At 34.7% G+C, this 23,912-nt stretch overlaps 1 protein-coding gene across 1 annotated transcript; it reads right to left on the reverse strand.

The window, feature by feature from the left end:
- Positions 1-5,399: 5,399 nt before the first annotated feature.
- Positions 5,400-23,509, reverse strand: LOC136226252 (probable protein phosphatase 2C 75). The gene is made up of 4 exons (XM_066014620.1): positions 22,939-23,509; positions 22,454-22,840; positions 22,095-22,200; positions 5,400-5,916 (listed from the first exon to the last, which is right to left on the reverse strand). The coding sequence occupies exons 1-4, from the start codon at positions 23,311-23,313 to the stop codon at positions 5,585-5,587; spliced, it is 1,200 nt and encodes a 399-aa protein (XP_065870692.1). The 5' UTR covers positions 23,314-23,509; the 3' UTR covers positions 5,400-5,584.
- Positions 23,510-23,912: the final 403 nt, after the last annotated feature.

Here is a 23,912-nt window from a genome sequence, read left to right on the forward strand (position 1 = left end):
GATTACTTCTTCTCCAATCAACACTTCTGCCGATCAATCAGCTCTACCCGAGACTCAAGTGCAGATTGAAAACACACTTCCAGTCACTGACCATGTTATTCCTCTGAATCCTCTTCCAACCGGTCATACTGAGGAAACTAGGCAAGTTCATGAAGGCTCTCTCATCTACTTGCATGCCACCGAGTCTGGTAAAAGAATCATCGACTCGGTGCAAACATTAATTAAAGACCTTCATCAAACCACTCCACCTGCTGCTGGGTCTTCTACTGTTGAGACAACTCAGCTCTCCCACGTAACTCAGCTTCTCAATGAAGTTAAGGGATTCAAGGATTTGCTGAGTGTCATAGTCTCCTTTCAAGCACAGCAACCTAAGCAGGATTCCATCACAAAGCTGGCTGAGCTCCAGCTGACAATAGTTCAACATCTCAACGATCTTCAAGATCAAGTTCTGACCTTGTCAGCTGCGAACACGCGATATGCAACTTCTGATGAAGTCAAAATGCTCTTTGCTCAGCTTCACACCGAGCAAATCAAGACCAACGAGCAAATGGTCTCCTATTCTCAATGCTCAGTAGAGCAAATTGGAGAGGCTGTTCGATTGTTGAATTTGAACAAACAAGAGATGGAAACTGACGCCATGAAGCAAAATGAGATATTGTCTGTCACCAAACAAACCTTCAACCATGTACGTCACAGTAACATTCAGCGTCAATACTACGACACATCCTTACTGAAGACTTTTCATCAAGTCGTTGCTGGTCTGTCCGATGCACTTACCTGGATAGGTAAATCTCAAGCTTTCATAGTAAGCATGATCAGCGCTGCTGAACTCAATATACCCGCAGAGGTCTCAGATGATGGAGTTGCTATCTTTGACGGCGTCAATGAAAGCACCGATAGACTTAAAGCGCTGTCCACAGAACTGACCAGAGCTGTCTTAACCGACGCCTTTAGGATTCCTCCTCCTGATGCTGACAAAACGGGGGAGAAAGAACAAGCTAGAACACAGCATGAGCATAGTCAGTCCAAGAAAAAGAAATAGAAATTAGGCTAGCTCAGTTAGCTAAGTTTGTAGTCTAGCTAAGTTTGTAGTCTCTACGTTTATGCTTATCTTTTGTTGTATACACTGACTACTTCCTTTAATATCAATACTTGCATCTGTTTATCCAAAACCTGAGTTATGAGTTATTTTATACGATGTTGAGTATTAAGTTATTATGTATCTTCAATTACATCCAATGCTGATAACATGTTTGACATTGACTTGTATGTTTATAAAACATTGTCTTATAAGACTCATTGAACAACAAATTACTCAGCGCCCTCTGAATGCTATAACTTCCGCTTAAACACTGAGTAAAATAGAATATGTTCCATGAGCTGACCTATATCAGAAAACTGACCTTAGACTTACTTGATTAAACCTTCAAATGTTTAGAGTAAAACTAAGTCAGTAGCTCAACCCTGACGGGGAGTTTGCTAAGTTATATTAGGTCAACTATCATGTGGGAGCTCAATACTGAGTTCTTCGCTGAATAGTTTTGCCAACATCAAAATGGGGGAGTTTGTTGAAACATCTTTCCGCATAATTTTGATTTGACAAAATTGTTTAAGTATAATTAAAAATATTCTAAACACACTAAATTTAAATGCTTTGATTTAATCTACTAATGTGTTTGTTCAATGTTGAGTTAAATTGTTTATAAGACACAAGATTAAAAGGCCCAAGCCCAATACGGAAGTCAAAGCCCAAGTCAAACAGTTTAAGGCAACTCGGCCCGCGTATGTCAAAACGCTGTCGTTATGTACAAAACGCAGTTCAGCGGAAGAAGGATCTAGAAGACCTTCGTGGAACAACTTCGGGACGAAGGTACTGAGTTGATTCGACAAAGAGTACAAGACAGCAGTTGGCTAAGAACAACTTCCAGACAAAGTGTTTCCACTTTGGGTAAAGTTCAGAAGACACAGAATGCTGTCTAGTTGACCTTACCATAAATGGAGAGACATTCTGCTGAGCTAACCAAAAGCTGACCGAGGACAGAAGATACTCAAATCTGATTGGCCGAGAGCTCTGAGCAAGACAGGATGACAACGACAGGAAGCCGTTTCCCTCCAACGGTTATTTCGAAATTCGAAATGACCGATGCCTCAGACGTCTCTATAAATAGTGCCCTTCAGTTGCTTCATTCAACACAGAACTTGATCAAGCCATTACGCTGACCAAATCTCTACGCAAAGTTCTGCAAGAAAAAGCAAAGCAATCTTACACTAAATTTCATATCTTTTGTGTAAAAGTCTAGAGTGATTATTCAATCATCTAAGGTGTCTTAGCAATCGTTGTTTAGGACAAACACTTATCATTTCTAGAGATTAGAAAGGAGAGGCTGAGTACTCGGTTATAGTACTCAGCGAGAGATTAGGATTGAGTAGAGGTATAGAGGAAGGTACTCTTGTTATACTCAGTTGCTAAGATTGTAAAAGGTTTGATGCTCTACCGTTAAAGAGCTCAGTAGAGAATTCGAAATCTCAGAACGTGTTCCGGGGACAGGACGTAGGCTTGGAGGCCGAACCTGGATAAATCTGCTGAGTAACATATTTCTAACCTTAAACTCCTTTATATATTTATTGCTTGCTTAAACAAAAACTGACCAAGTAAAGAGATCAAGCTGAGTTGTGCGCATTGAATATCTGAGCTCAGGAATAGACTCTAAGTGCTATCTCCTGACTCAAATAAAGAAACTGACCTAGTCACCAGTTGACTAAGCCAGTATCTTGCTATTCACTCAGCGCCGCTGTTAAAACCTTTTTTCTCATGAAAAAGAAGTCTGCCCTAACTTACAATTTTTAAATAGTTCCTAACCCCCCCATGAAACTATACTTGTAACGTTATAAGGGACCAACATAAGCCACATCCACGCTGTGGCCCGAGTAGCGTCATCCCTACCCTCGGTCAGAAGCCCCTGTACAGCCCCAACAAATACACCTCCACCACCCCATAAACGTCGGGTCGGCAACAGAAGCTCAGCCTGACTCACCCTAAACATCATCATGCACATGGCATGAAGCCCGTCAGTAGGGGGAGACTCGGACACCATCGGACCTTCGATCGGGATCCGAAGAATCTGCCACACATCATGCAGCTGGATAGTCATCTCCCCGAACGACATGTGGAAGGAGTTCGTATCAGGCTGCCACCGCTCCACGAACGCAGTCAACAGCGGAGTGTCGAGGTTCTTGAACATGGCATGTGGAAGGTGAGACAAACCAGTCCTCTCGATCATCTCCCTCAGCTGTAAAATGACACATATACAATTTATACAATTACTGAATGTTTTTTATGTTTATAGTTAAAAATACAAATTACAATAAATGTTGACACATTATATTATGCTTACCTCGGGTGACGCATCAGAAAACCACTGACACAAATCTCGGCATGCTGTTGATCTATTGTAGCATGTCAGAAACGACCGAATCTCTCCTCCCAACATCCGTGAGGCAACATGTCCTAGAAAACTAGGAATCACGGAACCATCAACGGGACCACCATCAACCGGTGCAGTAACTACCCAGCTCTCGTCCTCACTAGCTTTGGGACGTTTGCTTGTCCCTGAAAATTATAAAATTATATTAAAGTATCCTAAAAATTACTAAATTATACTAAAATTATACTAAAATATAATAAAGTTATACTAAAGTTATACAAAAATTATAAATATACTAAAATTATACTAAAATTATAAATATACTAAAGTTATAAATATACTAAAATTATACTAAAATTATAAATTATACTAAAATTATAAGTTATACTAAAATTACTAAAGTTATACTAAAATTATACTAAAGTTATACTAAAATAATAAATATACTAAAATTACTAAAGTTATACTAAAATTATAAATTATACTAAAATTGTACTAAATTTATAAAATATACTAAAATATACTAAAAGTTATACTAAAGTTATACTAAAATTATAAATATACTAAAATATACTTAAAGTAATAACTAAAATTATAAAAAATACCTGTACTCGCAAAACGACCTCCTACGCGTTGGGTCGGCTGCTCATCGCTCTCCTCAACCTCGCGATCATGTGCAACTGCAGACTGTCGCACTGCCCGGGCTGCCACATCCAGGTAGTCCTGAAAAGAATCGCTATCAGGCTCTCTGTCATCATAATCGGTCGCCCCCTCCGATCCATCAATATCGGGCTGGTCCACAGTCGATCCCCTCCTCAACTGGTCCGTCGCAGCCCCTCTCCGCCTACGACCGGAATAATCAATACCACGCAATCTCGTATGCCGTGGTGTATCATCCTCGCCGTCCATATCTAGACGACGAGCAGATGACGGGATGGATTTCCCACCCCTAGTAGGCCGCTCCGTCTACAAAAAAAATTACACTAAAATAATAAAATTGTAAATAATGTAAATTATACTAAATTTATAAAATTATACTAAAATACTACTAAATTAATACAAATGATAATAATAAATTACACTAAATTAATAAAATTATAATAAATTATACTAAAATTATACTCAATTTATACTAAATTATACTAAAATACTACTAAATTAACACTAATGATAATAATAAATTACACTAAATTAATAAAATTATAATACATTATACTAAAATAAATACTACGAAATTAATACTAAAATGTTAAATAATATTTTTTTATACAAAAACAGCGTAGGGCGTAAGGTAATCACGCCCGAACCACTGGGCGGGCGTATGAGCATCACGCCATATCAGTGGTTCGGGCGTATGAGTATCACGCCCTACCACTGGTACGGGCATGTGGCTATCACGCCCGCACCACTGGTCGGACGTGATACTCATACGCCCGAACCGCAGATCGGGCGTGATGTTCATACGCCCGACTGCAATTCCGACGAATTTTTTCAAATAACCAACAGATTCAATTCGAGCTACAAATCAACGAAATAAAGCGGTAAATCTTACCATTTTATCCTTTCCTTTACGAATTCTGTCACCATCCATGATTCGGTTCAGTAATTTGTCCGGATTTGAGCAAAAATCGTATAGGGTTCTTGAGAGGTTTTGGGTTTTTTGAAATTTAGTACAAATGGTAGTATGGTCTATTCCAGAGGCTAGAAGTATAAATTAGTGGCTGGGTTTAGTAATCCACTAAAGGAAAACATGTTTGTTAGGCCAATTAAACCACATTATTCAAGAATGTAATACTAATGATAGAAAGGGGAAGAAAGTGGATAAGATTTAAATTTACGTTCAACATTTTTAGAAAAATATGGATATATCCCTAATGGTAAAATTTTATCTCTAATTTTTCCTAACTAAAGTTTTAGCTTCAGATAAATGTAAATGGAGCAATTTTAGGTCCAAATAACAAAACTCAGGAAAAATAAAGCAAAATAGCATATATTGCTAAATATGTCCCATAAAACCAAATTATAATCCCATTAAAGCATATCATGGATTGGATTACACACTCAATGCCTTATTTAAACCAGTTCAACCAAAGTTTGATATTGAAATAATCAATGAGCATCCTTTGTCCCAGCTTCCTCTTCAACTTCTCTTGAGCCCCTTAGCCACCACGCATAAGATCGACAACGATCACACTTATGTTGTCGTAGCTTTTACGTGCCAAAGCAAGGCGAGTGAGAAGCGCAGCTGCCAAGACACTTTGAGATGAAAATAATGGTCCGCCTACATCGTCTTCCACCAGAGGCCCAGGATTAATAAAATCACTAGTATTTTCTTGTAGCAAGCACTCTGAAGCTAGGAGGCAAGCCAAGTCATTGTTTACAACATCCCACAGGCCGTCACTAGCAAGAATTAAGCATTCATCATCTGGTTCTCTTTTTATGAAACAAATCTCAGGTTCTGATATCACAATTGGCTTCAGATATCGGTCCCCTGTTACAAAATAAGAAGAGAATTAGCATGCGTAAAGCAAAATTCGGGTATACGGTTCTAATATTAGAGAACACAAGTTTTATAGTTGAGGAAGTAATAACTTCATTTTTAATCTATTTTTTAATTATGTAATGACATTCTAAGATGCGTGGAATACATCTTTCATATTTAACTTACTTTTTTGCGACCGAGTGATCAATTGATTACATTTTACGCAAGTTCAGGAGGCTAACTGAACATTTTATGCAAGTTGATGGAGCTATCGGGATACTTTGAAAGTTCGGGGGCCAATGGACCTTTTTGGACAATTTCAGGGGGCAAATGATGTATTAAGCCCTTTTAATAATTAGGCTACCTATTATCAAAATAATAATAATAATAATTAGGCTACCTTATTTTATGTATATTCTATTCCTATAAATAAATAACCACCAACAATATTAGACAAAAAAAAAAAAAAAAAAAAAAACCTTGTTAAACTAGTAAGATTTTCCTAAAGTAAAGATCACTATTAACTAGTAAAAATAAATATCCAACAAGTACTCAATTAATATAGTATAGAATAATGAACATTAATACAAATTATTATTGTTTATTTCATTATTCCAACTAGTATACATGAAATATATGATATTTATTAGTTAATGATATTCATTACGATAAAGCGTCAACTATACTCTTAAAAAGAAAGAAAATTATATGTTGGAGAGAATACAAAAAAAAAAAAAAAAAACACATGACTTTGTTCTCTCTAGATTTGAAGGTCACAATTCCTAACTATAAAAAAGGTTACAATTATTTTAATCCAATCAAAAAGATTTTTAATATCGTATACATTGTGTTCACATCTCAAGCTAACATGACATATGGTGTAAGGAGGACACTCGAATTCTATTATATTGGAATAAAACACCTTCTTTAACATTAGAATCCTTGATTCGCGTCTAAAATTAAAAAATCTTAATTTAAGTATATTACTATAACTACCACAAATACATCCACCACTTGAACGCCCATTTCTTTTCTCCAAGAAAGTTAGGGCAAACATTTTCAACATCCACAAGATTTGCCACTAACGTCATATAAATAGAATGTGACTTCATAGTCAAGATACATATAGATACAACTATCGCAATTATAACTTGATTGCTTACTACTCTCGTCTAGACCTCGCCATGGACCGATGAGCCCGCCCGCCCGGCCTGAGCCCAGGCCCATTTAACCAGGCCTGGACACATAAAATTAGTGTCGGATCCGGCCCGACCCAAGCCCGACCCAAGTCCGCCTAGAAAATGGGCGGGCTTGGACTATATAAATACCTGTCGGGCATGGCCCAGCCCGACCCGTTATCTATATACATTTATAAATTTAATATTTATTTAAATACCTCATATACATACTCTCTAACTCTATCTATTTTTTTATTGTTATGTTGTAATTTTATTTTGAATTTAACTATTAGTTTATTATAATTTTCTAAGACTTATTAACTATTATGTTTATTATTTTTTATAGGGTAATTAATTTATTAGTCCCTATATTTTGACAAAACACACTGTTTAGTCCCTGTATTTTCAAAAACACATGATAAAGTCCCTAACCTTTTTCACGATGAACTGTTTAGTCCCTAACGTTTTTCTTGGTGAACTGTTTAGTCCCTGTCGTTAGACTCTCATGAAGATTTTGTTAGTCAATTTGGATTTGCGTTCTTCTTTTCCTTTCCTTTAAACTCTAATGCATCTGAAATCAACTTTCAGTGTTCTTCTTTTTTATTTTCTTCTTAATCGTTCAAATTCGTAAGCATTGGGTCTTTTTTTTTTCTTGTTCTCCATACAAATAGCTTCTTCTTTCAAATTGGATTTTCTCTTCTAAAGTTTGAAGGTAAATAGTAAAAGGTAATTTAGTCATTTCCGAAGTCATAAACGGTAAAAAAAATCTAACAAATAGAAGGAAGGACTAAACAGTTCATTGAAAAAAAGGTTAGGGACCTTACCATGTGTTTATGAAAATACAGGGACTAAACAGTGTGTTTTGTCAAAATATAGGGACTAATAAATTAATTACCCTTTTTATTAAAAAAAGTGAGTATTTTATTTTAATTGAATTTTTTTAATATACATATGGGCTTGGGCGGGCGGCCTTGGGATTCCTTTTTTAGGCCCGAACCCGACTCTAATTAGTGTGGCCTTGGGCTGGGCTTGGGCTTATCAGGTTTTATCACAAGCCTGACAGGCCCGGCCCATGCCGAGGTCTACTCTTGTCCTAACCCATGCTAAATTAGTCATCGGAGTGGGGCCGCCAGTCAACGGCCTCGCCATAATACCTTTATGTCTTAGTTCAGGCAGCAAAGGAGTTCTCACCGTCGGAGCAGTACCACACAAATCCAGTGAGCGTGGATCGAAAGAAACAAATGACCATGGTTCATCAAGCGTCGTCATCACGATGTACCCAGGAACCCAGAACAACAGTTGGTGCTAATGGTAATACATTGGGTCTCCTTCAAATCCCACCTGACTTATCAAGAAATACTTGCGGTCCCTCTCGACACTTTCAGGAGGAAATTTCTAGATTGTACAACCAAACAATTTATTTACAACGTTGGCATTGTGCAACATTCACCAACATGAAAACAACAATGTTGGCCGAATTACAAGACCAGTTAGACGCGACAAAAGAAGCTATCAGGTTGAAAAAAAAGGCTCTCGCATGCTCTACCAAAAGCACAATGTCCCTAGTTGTCCTCGTAGGAGGAACATGTCAATAGAATACCGGCTGGAGGACACATAGAGGAGGCCTAAAGAGAACTAACAAACTCTTTGCAAACGCTGAAACTATCGCTTCAAGTCGCTCTCTTCCTTCTACGGTGAGAGGAGTAGGAAGGATTGGTATGGAAAAGCTTACTCCCCCCACAACTTCCATGGAAAGATTTGGCAAGGTCCAATTCCCCATCATATCAAATGAGGCAGGAAAAAGAGTTTGAATTTCTCATTGACCATCGCAATATGCAAAAACATACGGACATGTCAAGATCTCCAGCATAAAAACTCTATGCTAAAAAAATACTCGAATGAATCGAAGTCCACATAAGGGAATAACAAGACATTAAAAAGCTCTCCTAGATCTGAATCTCGAGAAGAGCACGTCATCTTATTGTGAATATAATCATAAACATGGGAAAAAAGTCAATGGCAGAGACCATCATGGAACTAAGAAGCATCATAGTGGACGCAAGCATTGATGCTCGAATGTTGGAGGTTACAGAAACAAGCTCCCCACTCTATGAGTGCATCTTATGGGAGGCAATGCCTCAGGGTTGAAATAGCCCTCCTTGGAGAAATACAATGCATCTAGATGCAATGACCCATGTAAAGAACTTCAAAAGAGCACTAGAAACTACTACGGCCATTGATGTCGTTATGTGCCGCCTTTTTCCAACCACCCTAAAAGAGGTAGCTTCTTATTGTTGAAGAACTACATGTTGGATTTATTCGAAGTTTCCACCAGACGGAAAATGAGTTTGCCCAACACTTCATCACTTCAATATCTGAAAGTAAAACAAATCAAGACCTCAACTAATAGAGGAATTTGTGAGCTTGGGTCGAGCAGTTCCAAAAGATCGCAATTCAAATCCGACTTCTTTGCCTCGACGTTGCTATAACCCTATAGCAGCAGATTGTTAAAATGAAGCATTGTTTGAAGAGCTAACTACACAAAACCCCAAAAACTTCCCCGAACTCATGCAACGTGATCAAGACTTTGCTAGATGGGGCAATCACAAAGTCAACCCCTACTAAAAATCACCAACGCAAATGATTATCTCGGTTCGGACAATAGTTCGAAGCACACTAGCAGCAGAAGGAACAAACAGAGCTTAAATTCATGCCTCTCAATGCCTCCATCAAGAAGGTGCAATACTGGATAGGAAAGAATAAGCAACGTAACAAATAAGCAATATATCAAATACCCCCAAAATTGAAGCAATCATAGCATCATAGCGACGAAGCATATTGTGACTTTCACAAGAGCGGGGGTCATAACACCAAAGGTTTCAGAGAGTTGGAAATCAAACGGGATAAAATGGACGAAAGGGGAATATTAAACCGCTTCTTAAAGACGTCGAAAAGAAGTCATCGGCTAGAGAATGCACCCCTTGGGGTGTTATTGATGCAATTTCAAGTGGACCACTGCGAGATCTTTAAGAAAAAAGAAAAAGGACTCGTACTCTAAACAAGTAGCAACTCGTCATTCTCTTAATGCCCAAATAATGTCACGAGTGTATCACTAGAGGTAATGAATCTTACTCTAAACATGTACCCTGATGCAGAACTAGTGAGAAAAAAGAAAAGAAACCGTTGGCTCAAGAGGTAGAAGGCCATCAAAGTAGTGGTGGACAAGCTAATCAGTTGCGATCACATTGAAGGGGTACACAACGCTCCCAAGATATCAAGCATGGTGTTAGTTCAAAAGGTCAATGACAAGTGACAATGACTTCACTAACTTTAATAAATCTTGCCTGAAGGATTCATATCCATTTCCTTACATAGAAGTGTTAGACGCATGTGTCAAATACGATCAGATCTCGATGCCAAAGGAAGATAGAGAAAATTCAAGCTTCATCACTCATGAAGGAATGTATTATTACAAAGTCATGCCCTTGGGTATAAAGAATGCAGGCGCAATATGCTAGCGACTAGTAAATAAAATATTCAAAGATATTATCAGATACAAAATTGAAATCTAAGTAGATGACATTGATTTCAAGAGCAAGGTTATTAAAAAAAACATGCTTTAGACCTCAAAATGGTCATTTAAGACGCTAAGAGAATATGAGCGGAAGCTCAATCTTGAAAATGAACATCTGGTGTAAGCTCCAACAAGTTCCTAGGTCCATGATCTTGTCGATGGTGATAAAGGATAATCTCGAAAAAAATTCAAGTTATTATAGACATAGCTCCACCTAAAAATATAAACGACATCCAGAAGCTTGATAGAAAAATAACAGCTTTGGGTCGCTTTATCTCTTGCTCATCCAAGAGATGTATGCCCTTTAACAAAAGCCTGAAGGGAGCCAAAGATTTCAGTTGGACAGTCAAATTTCAAATATCCTTCGCAAGATTAAAGGATTTCTAAGCCGAAAGATTAATGGATTTATAAGCTTAAGTCGCACATTTTCGAGGAAACCTCTCCATTATATAAGTGTTAGTGAAGAGTATGTATGGATGGTCCTAATAAGAGAACAATGAACTAAGCAGTTCCCTTTGTATTATGTGAGTAGAATGCTAAGAGACGTGTGAGTTGTGCTCCAACATTATATCCAAATTCATCTAATTGTCGTACGAACAAACACACCCATACGGAATGTACTCCATCGCCCGAAACCATACTTGGCATAATAAGCCTTACACCTAATAAAGTTTGATTTAAGGTTCAAGCCTCGTGAAACTTTCAAAGCTCAAGCACTTGCGGACTTTCTCATTGAAATCCTTGAATTTGAGTAAGATGTTCAAACAACACAGCGGATTCCCTGAATTTGAATTAAATGTTCAAGCAACAAATGATGTATGAGATGTGCTCTGGATCCTCTTTGATTAAAACGAAATGCCAATATTCTCATGATGATAACATTTTTATAATGTGCACCGAATGAAAACGAAGTGCCAACATTCTTATGATGATAAAGAGATGTTTAAAACATGTATTGGTCAGAATACAATACAACTACTTAAAATGGAGAATGGAAGAGATTACTTAGGGATAGTATTGTTAGAAGTTTCTTAATTTGAAGATGGGTTATGCAAAAAGATGATCGTTGGAGAAACTTGTATATTTTTTAGCTTCACTTAATACCCTGCCATGCGATTTTTAATTTTTCTTGATCAAGGGACTTCTGAGAATAATTTCTTAAGACATTTATGCATTTTGATTATTTTTTAATATCATTCCGCACCACATTAGCTAAAAAATTAAATATTGCTCGATCTTGATTCCTCTGGAGCTTTCCCTTTTGAAGATGTATCGACAATGTGATCGCAAAATCACATTTTATTAACATGTATAGATCATATCGGGTTATCTAGCGTGGAATTTACTCTTGAGCATTGAACGAAAAATGAAATGTAAGCAAATTTCATATGATGATAAGAACAAGTTTATAGTATGTCTCGACTGGAACAAAAATATATTCGTTGAAGTGATGAATGTAAGTGATCATTTATGGCTTCTTAATTAATTTTAATTTCCTATTTATTAGAAGGTAATCAATTTAAGGACGAGCTTAGGCAATGGAAGATATTGTGCATTCAATCATCACTTAATAACGATGAATAACCTTTTACGTCATATCAGCCAATAAGCGTAATTTTTTAAGCCTTAAAACAAGGATAATAATCGTTACAATGATTATTACACACCCTTCCACGCCAAGTAAGCAAAAAAAAAATAAGCTTCTTTCGATCTTGATTACTCCTAAGAACTCTTGTGAAGAAGATATATAAAATGGTTGATAGTAAAAAGTGACAATTTAATGGCATATATAACTCATACGTGGTTATTCAATGCCAAAATTACTCATGAACATCGAATGAAATCGAGATGATAAAGATATACTAGTCATTTGTCTTGCTTTGAACAAAATACATTCGCATGGATAGGAGAATGAAAGAGATCGCTTGGGGTTTCTTAATAATCACTCAATACCCTCCTATCGATATATTAGAAGGTGAATAAGATTTTTTTGATCTTAAGGCCTAAAAGAATGATAACTTGTTATGACATTTATGAATATAAATCATCATTCAATCGCTCTCCGCAAAACACTAACCAAAGAATATATTTTCTCGATCTTGATTCCTCTTGAGGTTTCTGATATATAAAAAGGGCGATAGCAAAATATGACAATTTAATGGAACACATAGCTCATATGTGGTTATTCAATGCGAAAACTACTCTTGAACATCGAATGAAATCAAGGTCTGAAGCATATATTTGTTGCTTGTCTTGGTTGGAACAAAATGTATTTGCTGGAATTGGATAATGAATTATGTTACCATATTTGTTTGTAGTTACCTGATTTGGAACAAGATCTTAGGTATGACCGCTTGGAAAGTGTATGCCTTTTGATAATCATTCAATACCCTTCTACGCCATATTAGCCGATGAATAAGCTTTTTTATCTTAATCTTAAAAGAATGATAACTTATTGTGGAATTTATACATTTGAATAATCATTCAATCTCTCTCCACAAACAATTGGGCTAATACCATGTGCATATCGCAGAAGGAGACAAGCTAAGACTCGTATGATAAGCAAGCAAAGGCTTAAAAGAAGATAACTTGTTGCTTGAATTGGAGAATGAAAGGGATCATTTAGGGTTTCTTGATGAATTATACTGCCATATTTGCTTGCAGTTACTTGAATTGGAAGATGAGCTTAAAATTATGATAGTTTGGGAAGTGCATTCCTTTTAATAACCAAGCTTTAGCGAACCTTCAATAGTTATCACATATTAACAACCAAGCTATAGCCCAACATTGATCTTGTTAAATCTTATAGCCAACATTGATCTTGTCAAATCTACCAACGTCTTCGTGCACCGCCATTCCTTGATGACATGTCGTACATGGTCTTTACCATAGTTTGAAAACTTACAATATATTGCCTCAGGAGTTATCATATATCCATGATCAAGCTATAGCTAACATTCATCTTGTTAAATCTTCCAACGACTTTGTGCATTGTTATTCTTTGATAACATGCTATACATGGCCTCTACCATAGTTTGAAAACATACCATATATCTCCTCAAACGTTATCATATATTAACAACCAAACTATAGCCGACATTGATTTTATTAAATCTTCCAGTGTCTTCATGCACCGCCACTTCTTTGGTGTTTACGATGGTCATGCCGGTGTTTAGGTAATTTTGGGTTAAAGTAGGAGCAATTTGGTAAATAGAAAATCCAATATGATGATTTCTTTTTCCAGGTGGCGGTGTTATGCAAGGAGAAGTTGCACGTGCTATTAGAGGGTGAACTAACCAAGTGGGACCACAATGGGAACCACCAGAGTGGGGCCTATGAGAGCATCAGTTCAGGGAAATAGGCAGCGGAAGTGGAAAGGGAGTGGAAAAAGAAGTGGAAGGCAGTACTGAAGAGAACCTTAATGAAAATGGACCAAGAAGCACTAAGCACGTGAGGATGTCGATGTGGATCAATCAGGTGGAGATGACGTTGTCCCTCAAGGAATTTGGTGATCGGAGGTTCCACCGCCATTGTTGTCGTTGTTACTGATGAGCACATAATTGCTGCCAATTACGGTGATTCTCATGCCGTCCTTTGCCGCAGCGGATAGCCAATTGCTCTGAGTGTGGACCAGAAGGTGGGACCACACTGGAAACCACCAGATTCTCCTGCTACTAGAGGGAGAGTTGACTAGATTCTCCTGACCAAGTGGATCCACACTGGAAACCACTAAGTAGGTAAAAAGATATAATGATGCTACATGGTCAAGTAATCAAAATAACATTGATTACTTGCGTTATCTAAAACTTGAAATCAATTACAAAACCACATCAATGGTAAATAACATTGATATTGTGAACATAGCTAGTCAAACCAAAATGTCTACTAAGATCTAGTTACATTTTTTTAGTTATGGAGTAAAACCAAATTAGATAATGCATTATGTTACCATATTTGTTGTAGTTGCCTGATTTGGAACAGGATTTTTTTAGTTATTGAGTAAAACCAAATTAATGAATTATGTTACCATATTTGTTTGTACTTACCTGATTTGTTATTGGATAAAAACCCAAATTGGATAATGAATTGTGTTACCATATTTGTTTGCAGTTACCTGATTTGGAACAAGATTTTAGGTATGACCATTAAACTCTTAGGTTATTCTTTATAGTATTACTAGCCCCCTTTAAACTCTTATGGCAACTTGGCAAGAGTTGTATTAAATTCAGGACCGGCTCTAAGGGGAGTTCCCCTAGGCCAGCGCCTAGGGTCTCACTTCTAGTGAGGCTTTATATTTTTTTTAATTATAAAAATACCAAGTTCATTTCATCTATTAGTATTAGTTTTGTTTTTTTGATGAACTGTTTCATATATTAGTTTTTATAACTTGTACCGCTTGCTCTCCTTTTATATATTTTTTTTTCTTTGATAAGACTGTCCATTCCAATACCCTCATTTGTCTAAAATCATTCATGTCACGTCCGTGTCTAAATTTCTAGAATTTATATTTTGATAATAATATATATTATAATTATTAGGTGTATGATTTTATTTGGTGATATAGGAAAAGTTTGGAGTTCATTTTATGGTTTTAAGTGTAAATTAAAAGTTTAGAGTAATTGTTAAAAGATTATATAAAAATGGAGTATCAAATTGCATATTCGACAGATTTTGTATATCTCAAATCCTGCGAGGCAGAGATTATCTTTTCTTTTCTTTTTCTATTCCTTTTAAATTCATCAGTTTTCTCTGAACCGTTTCTCCACCGTTTCTTTGATTTACAGAGATTTGACCGTCCGAATCACTCGAAATTGAAACCATAGTATCCTTATATATAGATCTAAGTCCTAATCGAAGAGTTTTTGAGTTTCGGCAGTGATTAGAGGGAAACGTCTTAGACAGAATTTAGAGAAGAATCGATCGGGTCAAATAGTAGCCAATGTAAGTAACTATCAACTATATTTTGAGGTTTATGTATATAGATATATATCTAATCAAAGAAGTTTTAGAAATTGATATTTTAAGGCTATGCAGGAATTATGTAAAATTGAGATTTTTCACGATTTTGCTTTTTATTGTGATTTAAGGCTTAATTTGGTTGATTTACATATATACATATATGTTTTTGGTTTCAATGTATATATATTAAATAAAATGAATTTGATGATTTCTTACGAATTGTTTTTGGATTGAGAAATCTGTTGCGGTTATTTTTGTTATTATTTTTGGATTGAAGTCCAAATATGATTTTTATGAGTTGTGATATTTCGAAAGATAAAATGGTTTTGTCCATCTAGGATTGCCCGGGGTAGGAGTTGTATTTGTAAGACCATATCTAATGGCGGTATGGCCAGAGTGCACAGCTGGTAGTCCTAACTGTTAGGCAAGGAACGAGATATAAATGAGATATCTCGATATTGTTATGATTGATGTTATGATCTACACGTGTGGAATTCGAGGATGGATACACATACACAAATTTTATTTTATGAACTTAAGTTTTGAGTATATTTTATAAGGTTTTGATTAAATCCCTTTATAAATGTATATATGTAGCTATGTTAAGTAAAGTTGGTTTTTATAGTTGATAATTTCTTACTGAGATTTTTGTCTCACGTTTTTAAATGTTTTAATGTTTTTAGGTGAGAAAGTACAGGAAATAGAGAAGGTTACCAACCGATTAGACGAGGTTTGGCAGTTGGCTGCTTGTTGTTAGAATTATGGTTGGAACTTTGATATTTCAATTGTAATATAATGATATGTGGATAAATTGGAGACTCCTAAGTATTGATTATTATCTTTCTATTTCACGCCCGATGCCGATTGAGGTCATTTAGGGTCGGGTGTGACAGTTTGGTATCAGAGCTCTAAGTTAAATTCTTCGGACCTAAGGTGGATAGTAATTGAGGAATATCGATATTTGGTAATACCGAAGAAATAATCGATAGTAATTGAGGAATATGGATATTTGGTGAAAGCTAAGAAATAATTTGAAATTTTTCGAGGATTGAGTAACTAGCTAGTGAGGGGTAGACATTAGATTTGATGGTTACTAAAATATTAGGTGTATGAAAATTAGTAAATTATTAAATTATTTGATATTTGGCGACATGGGTTACATATATGATCTTAAGTATGACTTGGAGTTGATATTTGAGAGTTTAATAGTTAGCTTACAACCATATATACATGAGATATGAGTAAATTAGAACTTTGAGCTAGAGATAATAGAGAATTGTCTATATAAGTGCGGCGGGAGAATCACATTCGTATATGAATCTTATGATGCATTTTTCGACCAGATAGAGGCTGAATCTGTAATGAAGTCCTAAATGAAAGTTCTTTATTATTATCTTACGTTTACAAGGGTTTTTGAATCGCTTTAATCAGACTCCGTATGAAAAAGTTATGCTGGAAACGGCATATGTTGGTCATTTTAGCGTTAAACCAGAATTTGGTTTTTGTTTTGATTTGTTTTCTCTTTATTTGAGAGACATTGCTACTGGTTTACATGATAAGTTGGTCTCCTTAGGAATATAGGAAATTGAGGAAATGATAAAGTGATCAATTGAAGATAATAGATATGGGATTGAGAAAGACAAAATATGGAGGTTTCATTTAATGGGTTTGGAAGTTGATTACTACTTGGGAGATTATAACATGAATTTAGTGTATTATAGAATCTTAAGTTGAATAAATGAGATCTGAAAATTGATGAACTTCATTAGGTTGAGGTTTAGAATTATTGAGAGGTATATAAATGATGTTTAGAGAGATACCGATGTTAGTGATCAATAAGAAGTAAAGTGGAAGAATATATATGATTTGATGATTAAATATGAAAATGTGGTAAGCTTAAATAGTGTTTGAGGAAATAGTTAAGATATGAATTTTGAGGACAAATTTTGCTGATCTTAAGCACAGTTTGAGGTAGGAAATTAAGAGATAAATATGATATAAGATGATATATATGTTGATAATTAAAATTTTGTCGTACATATATTGTTAATAGAAGTTATTTTTATTGTTAATAGAAGTTATTTTTAGTTAAAGTTTATTTGATTATGGTTTAAGTTTATATAATGATCAAATTGAGTATTTATAGGTCAAATAAGAAAATCGAATGATATTATAGATTTATTGAATTTTATGAGTGTAAAGATATTATTTGGAGTTTGGAAAAAAAAAACAAAAAAATTGATTATCGTAATTTAGGTACTGTATCTTCTTTGGTTATATGGTTTGGAGAAAAGATTGAAATTTCTTTAGATTAATAAATGACATATATAGTGGTGATTATAAAAAAAAATAGCATGTTAGCTTAATTGATTTTAAGGAGTTAAATGGAAAATTATAAGAGTGATGTTGATATTAAGATTTTATGAAATGACTCTTATTGATAGGAAATTGGATCAAAATGATGAGGTTTATAGATACAAGTATTGTTTGAAGATTGGAGTGAAAAATTATAGATACAAATATTGTTCTTATGATGAAATAAGATTATATATTGATGCAAATCATTATTCGAAGTATTTGAAGTGTAAGAAAAGTATAATATTGTACATATTAGTGGTTCAAACGTGATTTTTTTTGAAGTCTGTAGAACTTGAAGATAGGTGAAATATATTTGATATATATGTAATTAATGGAATCAATTGTGATTTCACTTGATTAACGGGAGATTTGGTGTATGTTAGGAAAATACGAATATAAAGTTTATCATATCATATAAAATTGAATATATGATATTTGAAGTTTTATTGTGGATTTATTGGTGATGGATTTATTGGTGATGGAATTGACTAGGTTGAAGTTTAGAATTACTAAGAGTTATGTATAAATAATTGTTACAGTGATGTGGATATGGATAAATGATGAAGTTAGTGGAAGGAACATTGGAATTTGTGGTCTTATGATGATGATGAGGACTGATGATGAGGACTCATGGTTTCAGAAGGAAATTAAGATAGATTAGAGAATATGAATTTCGAGGACGAAATTTCTTAAGATGGGGAGAATTATCACGTCCGTGTCTAAATTTCTAGAATTTATATTTTGATAATAATATATATTATAATTATTAGGTGTATGATTTTATTTGGTGATATAGGAAAAGTTTGGAGTTCATTTGATGGTTTTAAATGTAAATTAAAAGTTTAGAGTAATTGTTAAAAGATTATATAAAGATGGAGGATCAAACCGGATATTCGACAGATTTTGTATATCTCAAATCCTCCGAGGCAGAGATTATTTTTTCTTTTTCTTTTTCTATTCCTTTTAAATTCATCAGTTTTCTCTGAACCGTTTCTCCACTGTTTCTTTGATTTACGGAGATTTGACCGTCCGAATCACTCGAAATTGAAACCATAGTATCCTTATATATAAATCTAAGTCCTAATCGAAGAGTTTTTGAGTTTCGGTAGTGATTGGAGGGAAACGTCTTAGACAGAATTTAAAGAAGAATCGATCGGGTCAATTAGTAGCCAAGGTAAGTAACTATCAACTATATTTTGAGGTTTATGTATATAGATATATATCTAATCAAAGAAGTTTTAGAAATTGATATTTTAAGGCTATGCATGAATTTTGTAAAATTGAGATTTTTCACGATTTTGCTTTTTATTGTGAAATTATGGTTCAAATGAAGCTATTGACTATGCTTTTATGTGAATTTCAGATTTTACTTGATTATGTTGATTTAAGGCTTAATTTGGTTGATTTATATATATACATATATGTTTTTGGCTTCAATGTATATATATATTGAATAAAATGAATTTGATGATTTCTTACGAATTGTTTTTGGATTGAGAAATCTGTTGCGGTTATTTTTGTTATTATTTTTATGAGTTGTGACATTTCGAAAGATAAAATGGTTTTGTCCATCTAGGATTGCCCGGGATAGGAGTTGTATTTGTAAGACCATATCTAATGGCGGTATGGCCAGAGTGCACGGCTGGTAGTCCTAACTGTTAGGCAAGGAACGAGATATAAATAAGATATCTCGATATTGTTACGATTGATGTTATGATCTACACGTGTGGAATTCGAGGATGGATACACATACACAAATTTTATTTTATGAACATAAGTTTTGAGTATATTTTATAAGGTTTTGATTAAATCCCTTTATAAATGTATATATGTAGCTATGTTAAGTAAAGTTGATTTTTATAGTTGATAATTTCTTACTGAGATTTTTGTCTCACGTTTTTAAATGTTTTAATGTTTTTAGGTGAGAAAGTACAGGAAATAGAGAAGGTTACCAACCGATTAGACGAGGTTTGGCAGTTGGCTGCTTGTTGTTAGAATTATGGTTGGAACTTTGGTATCGCAATTGTAATATAATGATATGTGGATAAATTGGAGACTCCTAAGTATTGATTATTATCTTTCTATTTCACGCCCGATGCCGATTGAGGTCATTTAGGGTCGGGTGTGACAATTCATGTGTCCTAAAAATTAAATACACATAGATTAAACTTAAACTAAAGAAAAATCATCAATTGAGTCATCATTCTAAACAAAAATCATCAATTGAAAACTTATCGAAAATCATTCGGTTGAACAGTTTCAGACACTCTTCCCTAAACTCATTTTGAACTAACACATAAATTATTACAGTTTATATCAAATAGTCACAGTTTCTGATTTTAGGATAGAATGAGAATTCAATTGATAATTTTTACTTAATTCAGAGATCTGATTGATAATTTTGATACTTTAAGATCCTAATTGACTTTAAAGCTTTAGTTTATGAACCAAATGTGTGTAACGCCTTTTATAAATTACAAGATACAGTTTATGAATTATAATTTATCATTTGTGTAAAGTGTTCTTATTTGTGTAAATTTGATGATCATATTTAGTCTTTAAATGATCCCAATTGGTAAAATTCACTCAATTTTGATGGAGACTTGACAAAATCGTTATCCCTCTGATATTTTGACATATGAACTTGCCATGTCGCACCTCTTAAAATTGATTTTCCACATAGATTTTTTTATGCAAAAAATAATTAATTAGTTTAAAATAAGAAAAAAAGAACAAATCGCTAAACTAAAATCTATCAAGTATAATTTCAAAATATTATCACGTGTCAATAGAATAACAATTCTATTAAGTCTCTATCCAAATTGGATGAAATTTCACACCACATGATAAAATTTTGGGTAAATCAAATAATTCCAATTTCGGCAGATCGAGCCCATGTTCTATTCAGCACATCACACCAATGCAAAATTTATTAATTTGACTCTGTTAATTGTATTTTTTAATTTATCTAACAAACTCTAGAATGATTTATATAATAACACAGATAGTATTAAATTTAGACGTGAAAGGTACCTAGGACCTTCAAAATGTTGGAGACGACCCTGATTAAATTGGTTTTCATCATTTCTAATATTATTTCCTTTACATTTTAATTTGTGTTTAAAAAGAATGTAATCTAGTTTTAATAATACAATAATTGAGTTTAAAGCCAAAAAAAAAAAAAAACTACCATATTATTATCGTGCCTTCACTTCTTTCCTCCACAATCATTATATCATACTCCCTCCATTTTCAAATAAGTGTCGTTTTAGAATTTTCACACAAATTAAGAAACACAATTAATATGCACTTAAATTAATAAATTTAAGTGGATCAACTAAATAAAAATTCTCTCTCCTATAATGATTGGAGAAGAAACTTTGAAAGCTTAAAAAACACATAACTCAAGACAAAATTTAAATGCCTAGACCAAAAAACTATACTAAATTTTATTGAAAAACGAAAACGACACTTATAAAATAACAAAAACAATTATCTAAAACGACACTTATTTGAGAATGGAGGGAGTATAAAACATGATATTTTCACTTTCTTTTCAATTTGAGTAAAAAAAATATTTTATGGAAAATATGATTGTAGTTTCAAAAATATATTTTTTTAACTTAAATACAACATAATTTAGTTGAAATTATACCCAAAAGTTAAAAATAAAATGTGAAATATTTAACTAAAAATATTGAGAGAGAACAATCACTAGTTGTATTTTAACTTAATTTGAAACGGCTTGCTTAACATGTTGGCAGTTTTAAGCAACTATTGACATTGATATGATTGATCATTTTTATTTATATTAGCTAAGAATGATTCCTACCCCCAAATAAAACCCTAAGCTAACTTAATAAAAAAAAATCTAAGCTAATAAATAAAAATCTTAAGCTTTTATAAAACAAAAAACACGTAGTTACCAAATATATAAATTAATAATATTAGAACCATAAAATTTTATTAATTTATAGAGATTGTTAATTTATCGAGTATAAAATTAGTTATTCGATCGAAGTCGGGACCAGAAGAAATTATTATTTTAAAAAGATTATTAATTTATCGAATATTAATTTATAAAGGTTTACTTGTATAAAATTAAAAGACGTACGTACCCATTGCTCGTGACATAGCTAGAATGCCTTCAACCCGAGGTACATCCAGATACACCACGCGTCCACCAGCTGCTAAAATCCTTTCATGTTCATCTGGACGATCCGGCTGCAAACACACAGAACAAACTCTTCATAAATTAATTTTTAACAAAATTCAAATAAGAAAAAAATGTTATGTTAAAAGATAAATCCAATTAAGGTAACTTACTTTTGACCTTGAAAGCCAGGTAAAAACAAAATATGGCAGCTAAAACTAAAACCAAGTGTCTATTGCATGCCTTTCACATTCACATGCATACATATATATCATTAGCAACATTTATCATACCCCTGAATTTCGTCTAAATTACAAAACTAACCTTCTGGTCCACACTCAGAGCAATTGGCTTTCCGCCGCGGCAAAGGACGGCGCGAGAGTCACCGCAATTGGCAACAATAATGTGCTCGTCAGTAACAACGGCAACAACGGCGGTGGAACCTCCGACCACCAAATTCTTTGAGGGGCAGCCACATCTCCACCCGATTGAACCACATCCGCATGTGGATAGTGCTTCCTGGTCCAATTTCAGGAAGGTCCTCTTCAGTACTGCCTTCCACTTCTCTTTCCACTCCTCTTCCCCTTCCGCCGCCTGTTTCCCTGAACTGCTGCTCCCGCCGGCCCCACTCTGGTGGTTTCCAGTGTGGTCCCACTTGGTCAGTTCCCCCTCTAACACCACGTGCATCTTCTCCCTGCATAACGCCGCCACCTGGAAAAAGAAATCCTCATATTGGATTTTCAGTTTACCAAATTAATTGCCCCTACTTTCATCCAATCAAATCTAACAAGATCCGGTTTCAAAATTACCTGAGCACCGGCGTGACCGTCGTAAACAGCAAAGAAGTGCACCGGCTTCTTTCCATTAAAGGTCGGAGCACAGAGACTAGTTTTGACAGCGATTGCATCCTCCATATCACGAGATCTCCCCGCCACTGACATAGTCCCAAAATCAGGCACATCAACAGGCAGTCCCCTTGTGAGTTGCGACCTCATAGGTTCCTGCAGTTCATTCTCTGGTTTGATTGCTTTTCCCCTGGAATCAGCATTCACATGAGGAATCGCAGCGGCGGTGGTGGCCGTGTGCTGCGCTCTCAACAGGATTCTCCTGCGGCGGCGTTCCCTGCATGACTCCGGAGTATCTTCTAGGTAACCGTTTTTCATGAGTTGATACAAGTCAGGCATTCTGAAATCAGGCGGGTTTAAACTAGGGGTGGTGAGCAGAGGGATATTGTTGTAAACAGATGGAGAGATAGACCACAGAATTAAGCAAGAGAAAGAGAAACTGGAAAAAAGTGGTGGTTTCAAAAAGGGAAAGTGCGCAGCGGTTGCGTTTTTTCTGGTGGAAGGGTGTTGGGAGGGCAGCTACAAAGGGTATCACGTAGCACAACCCCTCTTTAGACTACTAGCCAAACACCATTTCCTCAGCTTACGATACGTGTCCACTCATTCCATTCATCTTCCTGTAAGTTGTAGCCATGCAGCAGAATGACGTTTGGGTGGCTTCTTTTCTAAAATCATGATTTTTACTTAATAAAATTATTCACTTAAATTCAGATAAACTAATATTATTTCTGTGCGTTGCGTGGGTGGATTAAATTTTTATAAAAAAAATTAATTTTTAATTTTTTATTTTAAAATAATTTAAATTTATAAAAAAGAAAGATTATTTTAAAAAACAACTTTGTATAATTTTTTGTTTTTCAAAAAATATAGTTAACGACATATATTAAATTTAATATATGTATAGTAATTAATATTGAAAATAATATTTTTTTATTAAT

The sequence above is a fragment of the Euphorbia lathyris genome, chromosome 1 (assembly GCF_963576675.1).
Source record: "Euphorbia lathyris chromosome 1, ddEupLath1.1, whole genome shotgun sequence".
Classification (NCBI taxonomy): Eukaryota; Viridiplantae; Streptophyta; class Magnoliopsida; order Malpighiales; family Euphorbiaceae; genus Euphorbia; species Euphorbia lathyris.